Raw genomic sequence first — 12,464 nt, forward strand, 5'->3', positions numbered from 1 at the left:
CGCCCTCTATATACACATCACCGCCCCCTCTGTGTATATATCACCGCCTCCTATATACACATCACCGCCCCCTCTGTGTACATATCACCGCCCCCCTGTGTACATATCACTGCCCCCTCTGTGTACATATTACCGCCCTCTATATACACATCACCGCCCCCTCTGTGTATATATCACCGCCCTCTATATACACATCACCGCCCCCTATATACACATCACCGCTCCCTCTGTGTACATATTACCGCCCTCTATATACACATCACCGCCCCCTCTGTGTATATATCACCGCCCCCTATATACACATCACCGCCCCCTCTGTGTACATATTACCGCCCTCTATATACACATCACCGCCCCCTATATACACATCACCGCCCCCTCTGTGTACGTATCACCGCCCTCTATATACACATCACCGCCCCCTCTGTGTACATATTACCGCCCCCTATATACACATCACCGCCCCCTCTGTGTACATATTACCGCCCCCTATATACACATCACCGCCCCCTATATACACATCACCGCCCCCTATATACCCATCACCGCCCCCCAGACTGTCTCGCTCCATAATATCCCTCCCACACCACACCTCCACATAATATACCACACACACACACACACACACTCATATCACCGCCCCCTATATACAAATCACCGCCCCCTGTGTACATATTACCGCCCTCTATATACACATCACCGCCCCCTATATACACATCACCGCCCCCTGTGTATATATCACCGCCCCCTGTGTACATATCACCGCTCCCTGTGTACATATCACCGCCCCCTCTGTGTACATATCACCGCCCCCTGTGTACATATCACCGCCCCCTGTGTACATATCACCGCCCCCTGTGTACATATCACTGCCCCCTGTGTACATATCACCGCCCCCTGTGTACATATCACCGCCCCCTCTGTGTACATATCACCGCCCCCTGTGTACATATCACCGCCCCCTGTGTACATATCACCGCCCCCTGTGTACATATCACCGCCCCCTGTGTACATATCACCGCCCCCTGTGTACATATCACCGCCCCCTGTGTACATATCACCGCCCCCTGTGTACATATCACTGCCCCCTCTGTGTACATATTACCGCCCTCTATATACACATCACCGCCCCCTATATACACATCACCGCCCTCTATATACACATCACGCCCCTATATACACATCACCGCCCCCTCTGTGTATATATCACCGCCCTCTATATACACATCACGCCCCTATATACACATCACCGCCCCCTCTGTGTACATATTACCGCCCTCTATATACACATCACTGCCCCCTATATACACATCACTGCCCCCTCTGTGTACATATTACCGCCCTCTATATACACATCACCGCCCCCTATATACACATCACCGCCCCCTCTGTGTACGTATCACCGCCCTCTATATACACATCACCGCCCCCTCTGTGTACATATTACCGCCCCCTATATACACATCACCGCCCCCTCTGTGTACATATTACCGCCCCCTATATACACATCACCGCCCCCTATATACACATCACCGCCCCCTATATACCCATCACCGCCCCCCAGACTGTCTCGCTCCATAATATCCCTCCCACACCACACCTCCACATAATATACCACACACACACACACACACACTCATATCACCGCCCCCTATATACAAATCACCGCCCCCTGTGTACATATTACCGCCCTCTATATACACATCACCGCCCCCTATATACACATCACCGCCCCCTGTGTATATATCACCGCCCCCTGTGTACATATTACCGCCCTCTATATACACATCACCGCCCCCTATATACACATCACCGCCCCCTGTGTATATATCACCGCCCCCTGTGTACATATTACCGCCCTCTATATACACATCACCGCCCCCTATATACACATCACCGCCCCCTGTGTATATATCACCGCCCCCTGTGTACATATCACCGCCCCCTGTGTACATATCACCGCCCCTCTGTGTACATATCACCGCCCCCTGTGTACATATCACCGCCCCCTGTGTACATATCACCGCCCCCTGTGTACATATCACTGCCCCCTGTGTACATATCACCGCCCCCTGTGTACATATCACCGCCCCCTCTGTGTACATATCACCGCCCCCTGTGTACATATCACCGCCCCCTGTGTACATATCACCGCCCCCTCTGTGTACATATCACCGCCCCCTGTGTACATATCACCGCCCCCTGTGTACATATCACCGCCCCCTGTGTACATATCACTGCCCCCTCTGTGTACATATTACCGCCCTCTATATACACATCACCGCCCCCTATATACACATCACCGCCCTCTATATACACATCACGCCCCTATATACACATCACCGCCCCCTCTGTGTACATATTACCGCCCTCTATATACACATCACTGCCCCCTATATACACATCACTGCCCCCTCTGTGTACATATTACCGCCCTCTATATACACATCACGCCCCTATATACACATCACTGCCCCCTCTGTGTACATATTACCACCCTCTATATACACATCACCGCCCTCTATATACACATCACCGCCCCCTATATACACATCACCGCCCTCTATATACACATCACCGCCCCCTGTGTACATATCACCGCCCCCTATATACACATCACCGCCCCCTCTATATACACATCACCGCCCCCTATATACATATCACCGCCCCCTGTGTACATATCACCGCCCTCTATATACACATCACCGCCCCCTACGTCCCGCCCCTGCATACAGGCCCCCGTGATACGTCACCGCCTCCTCCCTACACGCCCCCGTGATACGTCACCGCCCCTGCATACACGCCCCCTGTGATACGTCACCGCCATCCCCTCCCCTTACTGTGGCAGGAAGCCCCGTGGGTAGAAGCTGCGCACATCAACAAACCGAACTCGGACGCTACCATCGCGCCCACCCATCGGGGGGTGTTTTGTGTTGTGCTGTTTGTGTCACAAGTTGAAGTTCTGCTCAGTTCCTGAGACTCACGGTCGTGCGGTGCAGTGTGCTCACGGCTGGGACTGTTCCTCTCAGGTCTGCCTCTGTGGCGGCACTAATAAGTGCAACAATCGGTAAATAAAAAAAAGTCGTCCTCCCTTCTCCGCTCAGTCGTGCGGACCCGCCCGGAGCGCGCTAAGTTTCTGCTGCCTGATGTGCCGCTCGTAGTCCTACCATGGCGACCAGGAGGAAGAAGCCCGTGTATGCGCATAGCGACCAGTGGGTGCTCGTAGCTCCAGGTACACACAGCTGGCGGCATGTGCTAGTTCATAGTGTGCGGTTCTTTAACTTCCGCTTTGTGGCGCAGCTGCAGTAGTCCGGCGTGCCGGGACTGGCCTGAATGTAACTGCGATACCCTGTAAGCGCTATGGGGTTTTTTTTTTGGCATCGGTTCTGCATAGCATCCAATCGGGTTGCAGCTTTCATTTAGAAAGTCCTTGTGAGAATGAGAGCTGGCAGCTGATTGGCTGCTGCTTTTCCCTTCTGTTAATAGGGCAGTGATGTCCCCAGCTGCACATTTAGGCTCATAGCCTGTGTGATCTCTGCTCCCAGGGGTGAGGCACATCATCCCCATGGGTGCCGTCCCACAGTTAGGAATTGCTGCAGGTTGGACGTGTGTATTTTTACAGCGTCAAACCTGATCGGCCAAATGTTACAGCGTAGTGCGCCTGCAGGCTGTGACATGCGCCGTGGTTGTCAGATCCGCAGCATGTGTAATTCTCTTTAGGGTTCGCATGCAGATTTTCCCCATAGACTTGCATTAATGAGGAAAATCCACATGTGTAAAACATAAATGCGTGTCCATAATGGGTGCAAAAAATGTTTAGAATTGAGTCCTCGGTGGTTGATACCTTTTAATGGCTAACTGAAAAGATGGTAACAAATTGCAAGCTTTCGAGATTACATACATCTCTTCATCAGGCAAAGACTATGATATAGGTCTATGCCTGATGAAGAGACCTGAGTAGTCTCCAAAGCTTGCAATTTGTTACCATCTTTTCAGTTAGCCATTAAAAGGTATCAGCCACTGAGGACTCAATTCTAAACATTTTTCTATCTACTGGCTAACACGGTACCAAGATATATATCTTTCCTGTATCATAATGGGTGCAGACATTCTACCCTCAGCAGATCCTGAGCGTGGGGACGTACCCCGATACATAATAAGGCCAGTCTCACACGTCCAGATAATTCCGGTACCGGAGTTATCCGTGTCCGTGAGTTCACGTAGGCCATCCGTGTGGCACACGTGCGGCAGCCATGTGCCGCCCGGGTACCACACGGACCGTGCAGGAGAGACAGCGCTACAGTAAGCACTGTCCCCCCTGTGTGGTGCTGAAGGCTGCATTCATGTCTTCTCCCCCGCAGCGTTCGCTGGAGAGAAGAGATGAAAGATCGATTTTTTTTTTTTCTATTTTTTTGTTAAAAATAAACTTTGCTAGTGTCCTCCCATCCCCAGTGCGCTGCCCGGCCCCTTGCAGATGCAGAGAAATACTCACCTAGCTCCCGCGATGTCTCCTCTCTGCGCCGCAGCTTCGTCCTGTATGAGCGGTCACGTGGTGCCGCTCATTACAGTTGATGAATATGCGGCTCCACCCCTATGGAAGGTGGATCCGCATATTCATCACTGTAATGGGCGGCACCACGTGACCGCTCATACAGGAGAAGCGGCGGCGCAGAGAGGAGACATCGCGGGAGCTAGGTGAGTATTTCTCTGCATCTGCAAGGGGCCGGGCAGCGCACTGGGGATGGGAGGACACCAGCAAATTTTATTTTTAACAAAAAAATAGAAAAAATTGATCTTTCATCTCTTCTCTCCAGCGAACGCTGCGGGGGAGAAGAGATGAATGCAGCCTTCAGCACCACACAGTGGGGACAGTGCTTACTGTAGCGCTGTCTCCAGCACGGCACACGGACAACATCCGTGTGCGGTACGTGTTTTACACGGACCCATTGACTTTAATGGGTCCGTGTGATCCGTGCGCTCCCACGAACACTGACATGTCTCCGTGTTTTCCAAACGGACACACGGTCCGTGAAAACACGCTGACATGTGCAGAGACACATTGATTTTAATGTGTCTACGTGAGTCAGTGTCTCCGGGACGTGAGGAAACTGTCACCTCACGTACCGGAGCCACTGACGTCTGAAACCGGCCTAAGCTGGGGTTGCTTCATGAATAAATCCCGACCCTCGGGGATGAGAGGATGAGATCTGCGCACCATTTATTGTATATATTCTCTTATGAATGAAAGCGTCTTGGCGTTTTTATGTCATTTTTCTCCATTTTATGTTCATGCTTGTGATGATTTACAGACGGCAGATTTATCTTTTCTTTATTTCTCATTTCAGATTCCCTTAAAGAAGATGCAAAGAAGCCGAGTGATAAAACGCTGTTTGCGAAGCTCCGCAGTCCCCTGACAGGTGATGATGGTTCTCATCCTCTGTTATCACAATGCCCGGACTAACCCAGGTCTCCACCACCCTCAGTTACAGACACATGAGACCCACAGCTGGTCTGGGCATTGTAGTCCGTATAAGGGCCCTGATATACACGGCCTCTCTGAGAGAAGAATCTGACCCTGCCATTACATACTAACCTCATTCCATCTGAAACTGCGGGAGCGCTATACTGAACACTGTCATAGTGCCAGAGAAGATAGGCTGCTGGATCTGCTTGTGGTTCAGCCCCATTGACATTTTATGGGGCTAATCAATGGCTTTTTCTTGCAGAATTAGTAGATTTATAAGTTTGCTGCACTCTCATTGTTTTGAGTTCACTTTTCTTTCCTTTTCCATTTCGTATACATTAATTACAAAAAGTTACTGATACTTGGCTTTCGGGCAAAATTTATGACAAACATAAAAAGTTTCCTCTTCAATGATATTTTATGATGAAAGTCAGGGATCTAAGTTCTTCATCTCAAACAATTTATTGACACAAAAGCCAACAACAGTGGTGGGTAACTTGTCGTGTGGCCTTGAGCATCAATTACAGCTGAGAACGACGTCTCGTGTTATTCACAAGAGAGTTATTGTCTGCTGAGACATGGTGTCCCACTCTTGAAGGGCATCCCTCACGTCATTGAGGTTCTGATGTAAAGAGTTACAAGTCTCTACATGGCCACTCAGCTGATCCCATAGGTTTTCTATGGGATTCAGGTCTGAAGACAGTGCAGGTCCCCCATTCTCCAGCAGCCGTTCCCCAACGTTGTGACCTCAATGAGCTGGAGCATTGTTGTCCATGAAGATGAGATTAGGTCTGTGTTGAAGAGGCACAATGACTGGATTAATGATATTCAAGTAGGGGCTTGTCACTGTGCCATTCACAAAGTGTAGGACAGTTCTGTATTGACTAGACAACCTGCCCACACTGTAACACCACCTAATGCTTGTCTGGTGACAACAGTGGCTGATGCATAGCTGTCTCCAACATCAATGGCGGCCATCATTTCTGGTCAATGTGAATCGACTTTCATCAGTGAGCAGCAATGAGGCCTACTGGTCCCTTGTCCAGTGTAGATGCTCCCTGGCCTGGTGGTGGAGTCAGGTACCCTTGCAAGTTGCCTATTTCACAGACCACGTTGATGTAAACTTTCGAATGGTCTGACGTAACACTTGGGTGCATTCTTGCCTCCCTTAAATGTTCCTGGAGTTGTGTGGCATTCATCATCCTTTTCCAAATGGCAGTGTTCACAATGAAGCTATCATCAGTGTGGGACTTGGCAGAGGACGGCCTCCAGTCTGCCTTTCTGTGACTTTTCCACTCTCTGTATCTCTGTTGTACCCTACTGATGACTCTCCTAAGTCAGTGGACACTTCTGTCTGAGAACATCCTGCTTGAAGCCTCATAATGGCGAGGTCCCTTTCATCAATTGTTAGGTGTCACCTTGGTCTCATGATGTAAAAATGTGAACAGCATGATGTGGAGGACTGTTTAATACCAATTCTAACTGAACCCTGAAATTTATCAGCCAATTCATGGATCATACACCTGTTGTGAATTTCGCCATTAAGCTCCTTGTTAAAGAACCGCAAAGTTGTGCAAAAAGTTCTGAAACATTGGACAGTTGGACACGAGCACTTAAAAGTTTAGAGACATTACATTAATTTCTCTGGAAAAGGTTATAGTGCATATTACGGCTCATACCCATTTGCGAGAAAAACGGACGAGTTCAATCGGATTGCACTCGGACCAATGTTATTCAATGGGTGACATCTCGGATGTTTTTTTTTTTTTTTTTTCTCAGCTGAACTCGGGACTAAGAAAAAAATCCCAGCATGGGGTGGAAACTAGGGAAAAAGTTTATTTTTTAAATGGTGGTATGTCTTAGTCCACTTTAACAGTAGCTTACCTGGGGGACAGCTGCTGTGGAGCGGGGTCACAGGAGGCAGAGTCGCTGCTTCAGAAGGCCAGGGCTGCTGTGGCAGGAGCGGGGTGTTATAGGCTCTCAGAAGATGTCGGCACTGGTGAGTGGAGTCCCCTTTCCCGTATATTTCCCTGTGGTGGGCGAAAGAAAAATGGTCCCGAAACAGACCACAGGGAAGTCCATGGGAAAGGGGACTCCGCTCACTGGCACTGATGTCGTCTGAGAGCCCAGAGCATTGTCCTGCTCCTGCCGCCAGCTTCCTGAAGCAGCTGCTCTGCCTCCTGGGACCCTGCTCCACCTCCACCCTCTGGTAAGCTCACTTCAGATTAGAAGACGCTTTTAACTTCAGGCTTAAGAACTAGCAGGCAGGCAGTTGCTGACGATGACCTGCTGATAAGCAGCAGGGAGCTTTCTGTCAAACTGTGGAGCCACCATTCAATCAGCATAATGCGGGCAGTTACTCCATGTCGACATATTAGCTGAGAAGAAGTGCTGCTCTGTTGAGGTGGGGCAGCTGAATTGCTGGCAGGAGCGTACTTTTCCTCGTATGTAAATAAACACAGACTGTTGTTCTTCGGTATCTTGTAAGGCTAAGTGCACACGTCGCAGAATTGCTGCGGAAATTTCCACGGCAATTCTGCAACTCCTGCCTCGGGTATATCGCATGCGGAATTGGCATGCATATTCCTGTTGAACACTAGCGTTTCGCAAGCGTAATTAACTTGCAGAATGCTAACTGATTGACAGGTTAGTCACACTTGTCAAACATAGTGTTTGACAAGTGTGACCAACTTTTTACTATCGATGCTGCCTATGCAGCATCAAAAATAAAAAGATATAATGTTAAAAATAATTTAAAAAATGGTTAATCTCACCTTCTGAAGGCCCCCGATCTCCTCAGCAATGCACGCACGTGAACCGCGACGTCATCGCAGGTCCTTCACACAAAGCATCCATGGGAACGGAAGCGGCGGGAAGACTCCGGGGGCCATCAGAAGGTGAGTATATCACTATTTTTTATTTTAATTTATTTATTTATTTATTTTTTTACCAAATATATGGTGCCCAGTCCGTGGAGGAAAGTCTCCTCTCCACCACCCTGGGTACCAACCGCACATGATCAGCTTACTTCCTGCATGGTGGGCATAGCCCCATGTGGGAAGTAAGCAGATCAATGCATTCCTAGGTGTGCGGAATCCCCGCGATTCCGCACATTAATGAACATGCTGCTTTTTTTTCCTGGAATGCGTTTCCGCTCAGGAAATAACGCAGCATGTGCACAAAAAATGCGGATTGCATTCTATTAAATAGGATGCTTAATGTATGTGGGTTTTTTTCGCGTTTTTATAGCGAAAAACCGTGAAAAAAAGCGACTTGTGCACACAGCCTTAGCTTTTCATCAATGTGTGGTCCATGTGTCAGATCTTACCATCAGTTTCATTAGTAATTTTCCTGTATGAAAAAATAAATGAATTGCAAAGCTTCTCCTATAGATTAGTGTTACATCACTGATAGCACACGGATCAGACATGGATGCCCTCCATGTGCTGTCTGATTTTCATGGCCCCATAAACTTGTCTAAGTAATTTTGATTTGTGACTCAAACAAACCCACGGACATGTGAGCCGCCCCATCGACTACAAAGGGTAGGTGTTATGTGTGAAAACCAGAGTCATGGACCATACAATCCTGTGGTCTGTGGACATCAGGGACAGCACATGGATGACACCAGAGTACAAGCCGTGTCCATGATTATGGAGAGAAGCTTCGGAATTAATTTATTTTTCCAGTCCACCACCTGACAGCACCATTGGAGGACGTCCTTCTTATCCGCAGTGGGACAGGAACCACAAGTTAAAAGGACCCTCCCCACTCCACCCACCAGTGTTTTTCCTGTCCCACTGCGGATAGGAACTGCAAGACGTCCTCCGACGGTGCTGTGCAGATGGTGGGGATCGGGGGGCCCAGCCTTTCCCTTCCCCGCCGCAAGATATCTGCGGCTGATACCTGCCATGGGGGGTCCCTCAGCTTCCCCAGTGTAGCGCTGCTCCTGGGGTCGGGTCCGTTTCCTCCTCGGGGGGGCTCTCGGCCCGGGTGCCTGTATGCCGGGAAGTGTGTGCGGCGACCGCTTCCAGCAGCGGCCGGTTCCAGCGGCCGCGTCACTTCCGGTCGCGACGACCGCGTCCCTTCCGGTGCGGCCAGCATGGAGGATGACGCCGGCAGCAGCGCCGGCCTCGGTGAGGGGCACAGCGCGGTCACCGCAGCGGCGGTAAGGAGGGCAGGATCAACCAGGTAAAACCTATATAAACTCACCAGGGGGGTCTGTATACCGCCGGCCATCCTGACAAAGGGAGCACTCGGCTATACGTACATACTGTCATCTGCACTAATGGAGGAGACTGCCAGACCTGAGGGGACTGACCAGCTTCAGGGGCACGTGAGTGGGCTATACAAAGCCATACCACAAAGCTCACCCCTCCCCCTGCTCCCTACTTACGGTGCCCACGTATCTCTATTTTACCCTAGGCTGAGCCTTCCATCCCCACAGCCGAAAGGAAAAAATCGGGGAAAAATAAATGCCCGATATGTTCCACTAAGTTTCCGGAAAACTGGCGGAAACCATTGTGCAAATCATGCACATCTAAAATTGTGGGTGATGAGCAGACAGCGCTACTATCCAGTATGAGGACCATGATTCGACAGGAGGTTCAGGCTTCTATCTCAAGCTTGAATCTTCCCCAGGCTACTCAGTCAGAACCGCAGACTTCACGGAAGAGGCCGAGGGAATCTAGCCCCTCTTCCGAGGGTGAGGTTTCGGAGGATTCTGACCAGGAAGAAAGAGAATGGTAATGTGTACCCTAGACCTAAGCAACGCATACTATCATGTCCCGATACACATCTCCTACCAAAAATTCCTGAGGTTTGCCATAATGAACAGGGGGATTGTACATCACTTTCAGTTCTGATGTCTCCCCTTCGGGCTTGCTTCAGCGCCAGGATCTTTACCAAGCTGATGTCGGAAGTGGTGGCCTATTTGAGGAATCAGAATGTGACCATAGTCCCATAGCTGGACGACTTCCTGATAATGGCGAAATCACAGAAACTCCTCAAGATAGACTGCACTTTCACCCTTTCCATCCTACAGGAGCTGGGGTGGATTGTGAACTGGAAAAAGTCCTGCCTGGTCCCAAATTCCAGAATAAAATTTTTGGGGGTGATCTTGGATTCCAATCTAAGAACATCTTTTTTACCAGAAGACAGACAAGAGGCCTTGATCAGGCACATCCATCAATTCAGAAGAAGTACCCCCTCCATAAGAGATGCAGTGAGGATACTCGGCTTCATGACAGCATGCATACCCTGTGTGAAATGGAGCCAATTCCACTCGCGGGAGTTGCAAAGAGAAGTCCTAGGATCCTGGAACAGGAAACAGAGTTCCCTAGACAGGAAGATGCTTGTGTCTCCGTCGGTGAAGAGATCCCTAACCTGGTGGACCAGACCGAGGAACCTGAGAGAGGGAGTACCGTGGGTACTCGATCCCTGTGTTACGGTTACCACAGACGCCAGTCAATACGGATGGGGCGGTCATATAGGAAGAACATACTACCAGGGAGAATGGACTCCTCAGATTGCGGCAAGATCATCGAATTTCAGAGAGCTGTATGCGATCTGGAAAGTGTTGGGCCAGGCCCAGTCATTGGTCCGAGACAGACACGTGAGAATACTGTCCGACAATGTCACAGCAGTGGCATTTCTGAGACACCAGGGAGGTCTGAGACATCCACCACTGCAACACTTAGCAGACCAGATTTTCAGGTGGGCAGAAAGATCTGTCAAATCCATCTCGGCAGTTCACTTGGAAGGTGCCAAGAATCAACTAGCAGATTTCTTGAGCCGAAAGTCGGTACATCCCGGAGAGTGGGAACTGAACCCGGAAGTATTCAGCGGTCTATGCCAGAAATGGGGCACACCTCAGGTGGACCACTTTGCCGCCAGGTCAAACGCAAAGGTCACAGCATTTTTTTCTCTGAATCCTCTAGATGGAGCCACAGGAGTAGACGCCTTGTCTCAGTATTGGGGAGAAGGCCTCCTGTACGCATTTCCGCCTCTTCCTCTGATATCGAAGACACTCAGGAAGATACGAGACGAGAGAGCAACTGTAATCCTGGTGGTTCCTTTTTGGCCGAAAAGAAGCTGGTTTTCTCTACTGTCCAGGATGTCAACAGAAGAACCAGTCTTTCTACCGAACAGGCAGGACCTTCTACTTCAGGGTCCGGTGTTCCACAAGAATCCAGACTCTCTGCACCTATCTGCTTGGATCCTGAACGGCAAACCCTAAGATCCAGAGGCCTGTCAGAAGAGGTCATTACCACACTCCAGGCAAGCAGAAAGCCGGTGACTTCGGCGATTTACAACAAGATCTGGAAGCGGTATTGTTCCTTTCTGGGAAAAGGTCATGTGGATACTTCAAAACCAGATATCCCTAAAATCCTCGATTTCCTGCAACTCTGATTTGACAAGGGCCTTCGGCCTAGTACTCTAAAAGTACAGATTGCAGCACTTAGTGTATTTTTTGATACATCACTAGCCTCCCATCCCTGGATAGCGAGATTTTCCAGGGCCACACAGAGAATGAGGCCACTTGTGAGGAAATCAACTCCTCCTTGGGACCTAAACCTGGTCCTTAACACTTTGTGTAAAACCCCTTACTTACTGTCAGAAGATATGGACATAGCCAATCTCTCCTTTAAAACCGCCTTCCTAATTGCCATCACATTGGCTAAAAGGCTAGGGGAGATGCAGGCTCTTTCTATCCAGAACCCATATCTTCAAATCTTTGACGACAGAATAGTCTTCAAACATAACCCAGCTTTCCTCCCCAAAGTAGTATCATCTACCAATATAAATCAGGAAATAATCCTTCCTTCCTTTCTGCCAACACCCTAAAAACGCAAAAGAAGGGGTCTACCATAACCTTGACGTTAGGGAGACTGTTCTAAAATACCTGGGGGCGACAGAAAGCTGGAGACGGGACACTAACTTATTTATTCAATACGGTGGTCCAAATAGGGGTTGCAAGGCAGCAAAATCAACCATTGCT

At 49.6% G+C, this 12,464-nt stretch overlaps 2 protein-coding genes across 4 annotated transcripts in view; one reads left to right on the plus strand and one right to left on the minus strand.

Annotated features, from left to right (window-relative positions):
- Nucleotides 1–3,122, minus strand: part of DLEU7 (deleted in lymphocytic leukemia 7) — a 48,082-nt gene extending 44,960 nt beyond the window's left edge. Inside the window, exon 1 of one of the 2 annotated variants that reach the window (XM_077298106.1) lies at nt 2,985–3,122. The gene's annotated coding sequence lies outside the window, so the exon portion shown is untranslated. Of the gene's footprint in view, nt 1–2,840; nt 2,942–2,984 lie in introns of those variants that run through there. The other variant, XM_077298105.1, reaches the window with a different exon arrangement.
- RNASEH2B (ribonuclease H2 subunit B) overlaps nt 2,797–12,464 on the plus strand; it is a 37,905-nt gene continuing 28,237 nt past the window's right edge. Inside the window, exons 1-2 of one of the 2 annotated variants that reach the window (XM_077298103.1) lie at nt 2,797–3,232; nt 5,346–5,417. In XM_077298103.1, coding sequence (XP_077154218.1) covers nt 3,169–3,232; nt 5,346–5,417 — 136 coding nt within the window. In that variant the 5' untranslated portion in view covers nt 2,797–3,168. The remainder of the gene's footprint in view (nt 3,233–5,345; nt 5,418–12,464) is intronic. The other variant, XM_077298102.1, reaches the window with a different exon arrangement.

The sequence above is a fragment of the Ranitomeya variabilis genome, chromosome 3, assembly GCF_051348905.1.
Source record: "Ranitomeya variabilis isolate aRanVar5 chromosome 3, aRanVar5.hap1, whole genome shotgun sequence".
Lineage (NCBI taxonomy): Eukaryota > Metazoa > Chordata > Amphibia > Anura > Dendrobatidae > Ranitomeya > Ranitomeya variabilis.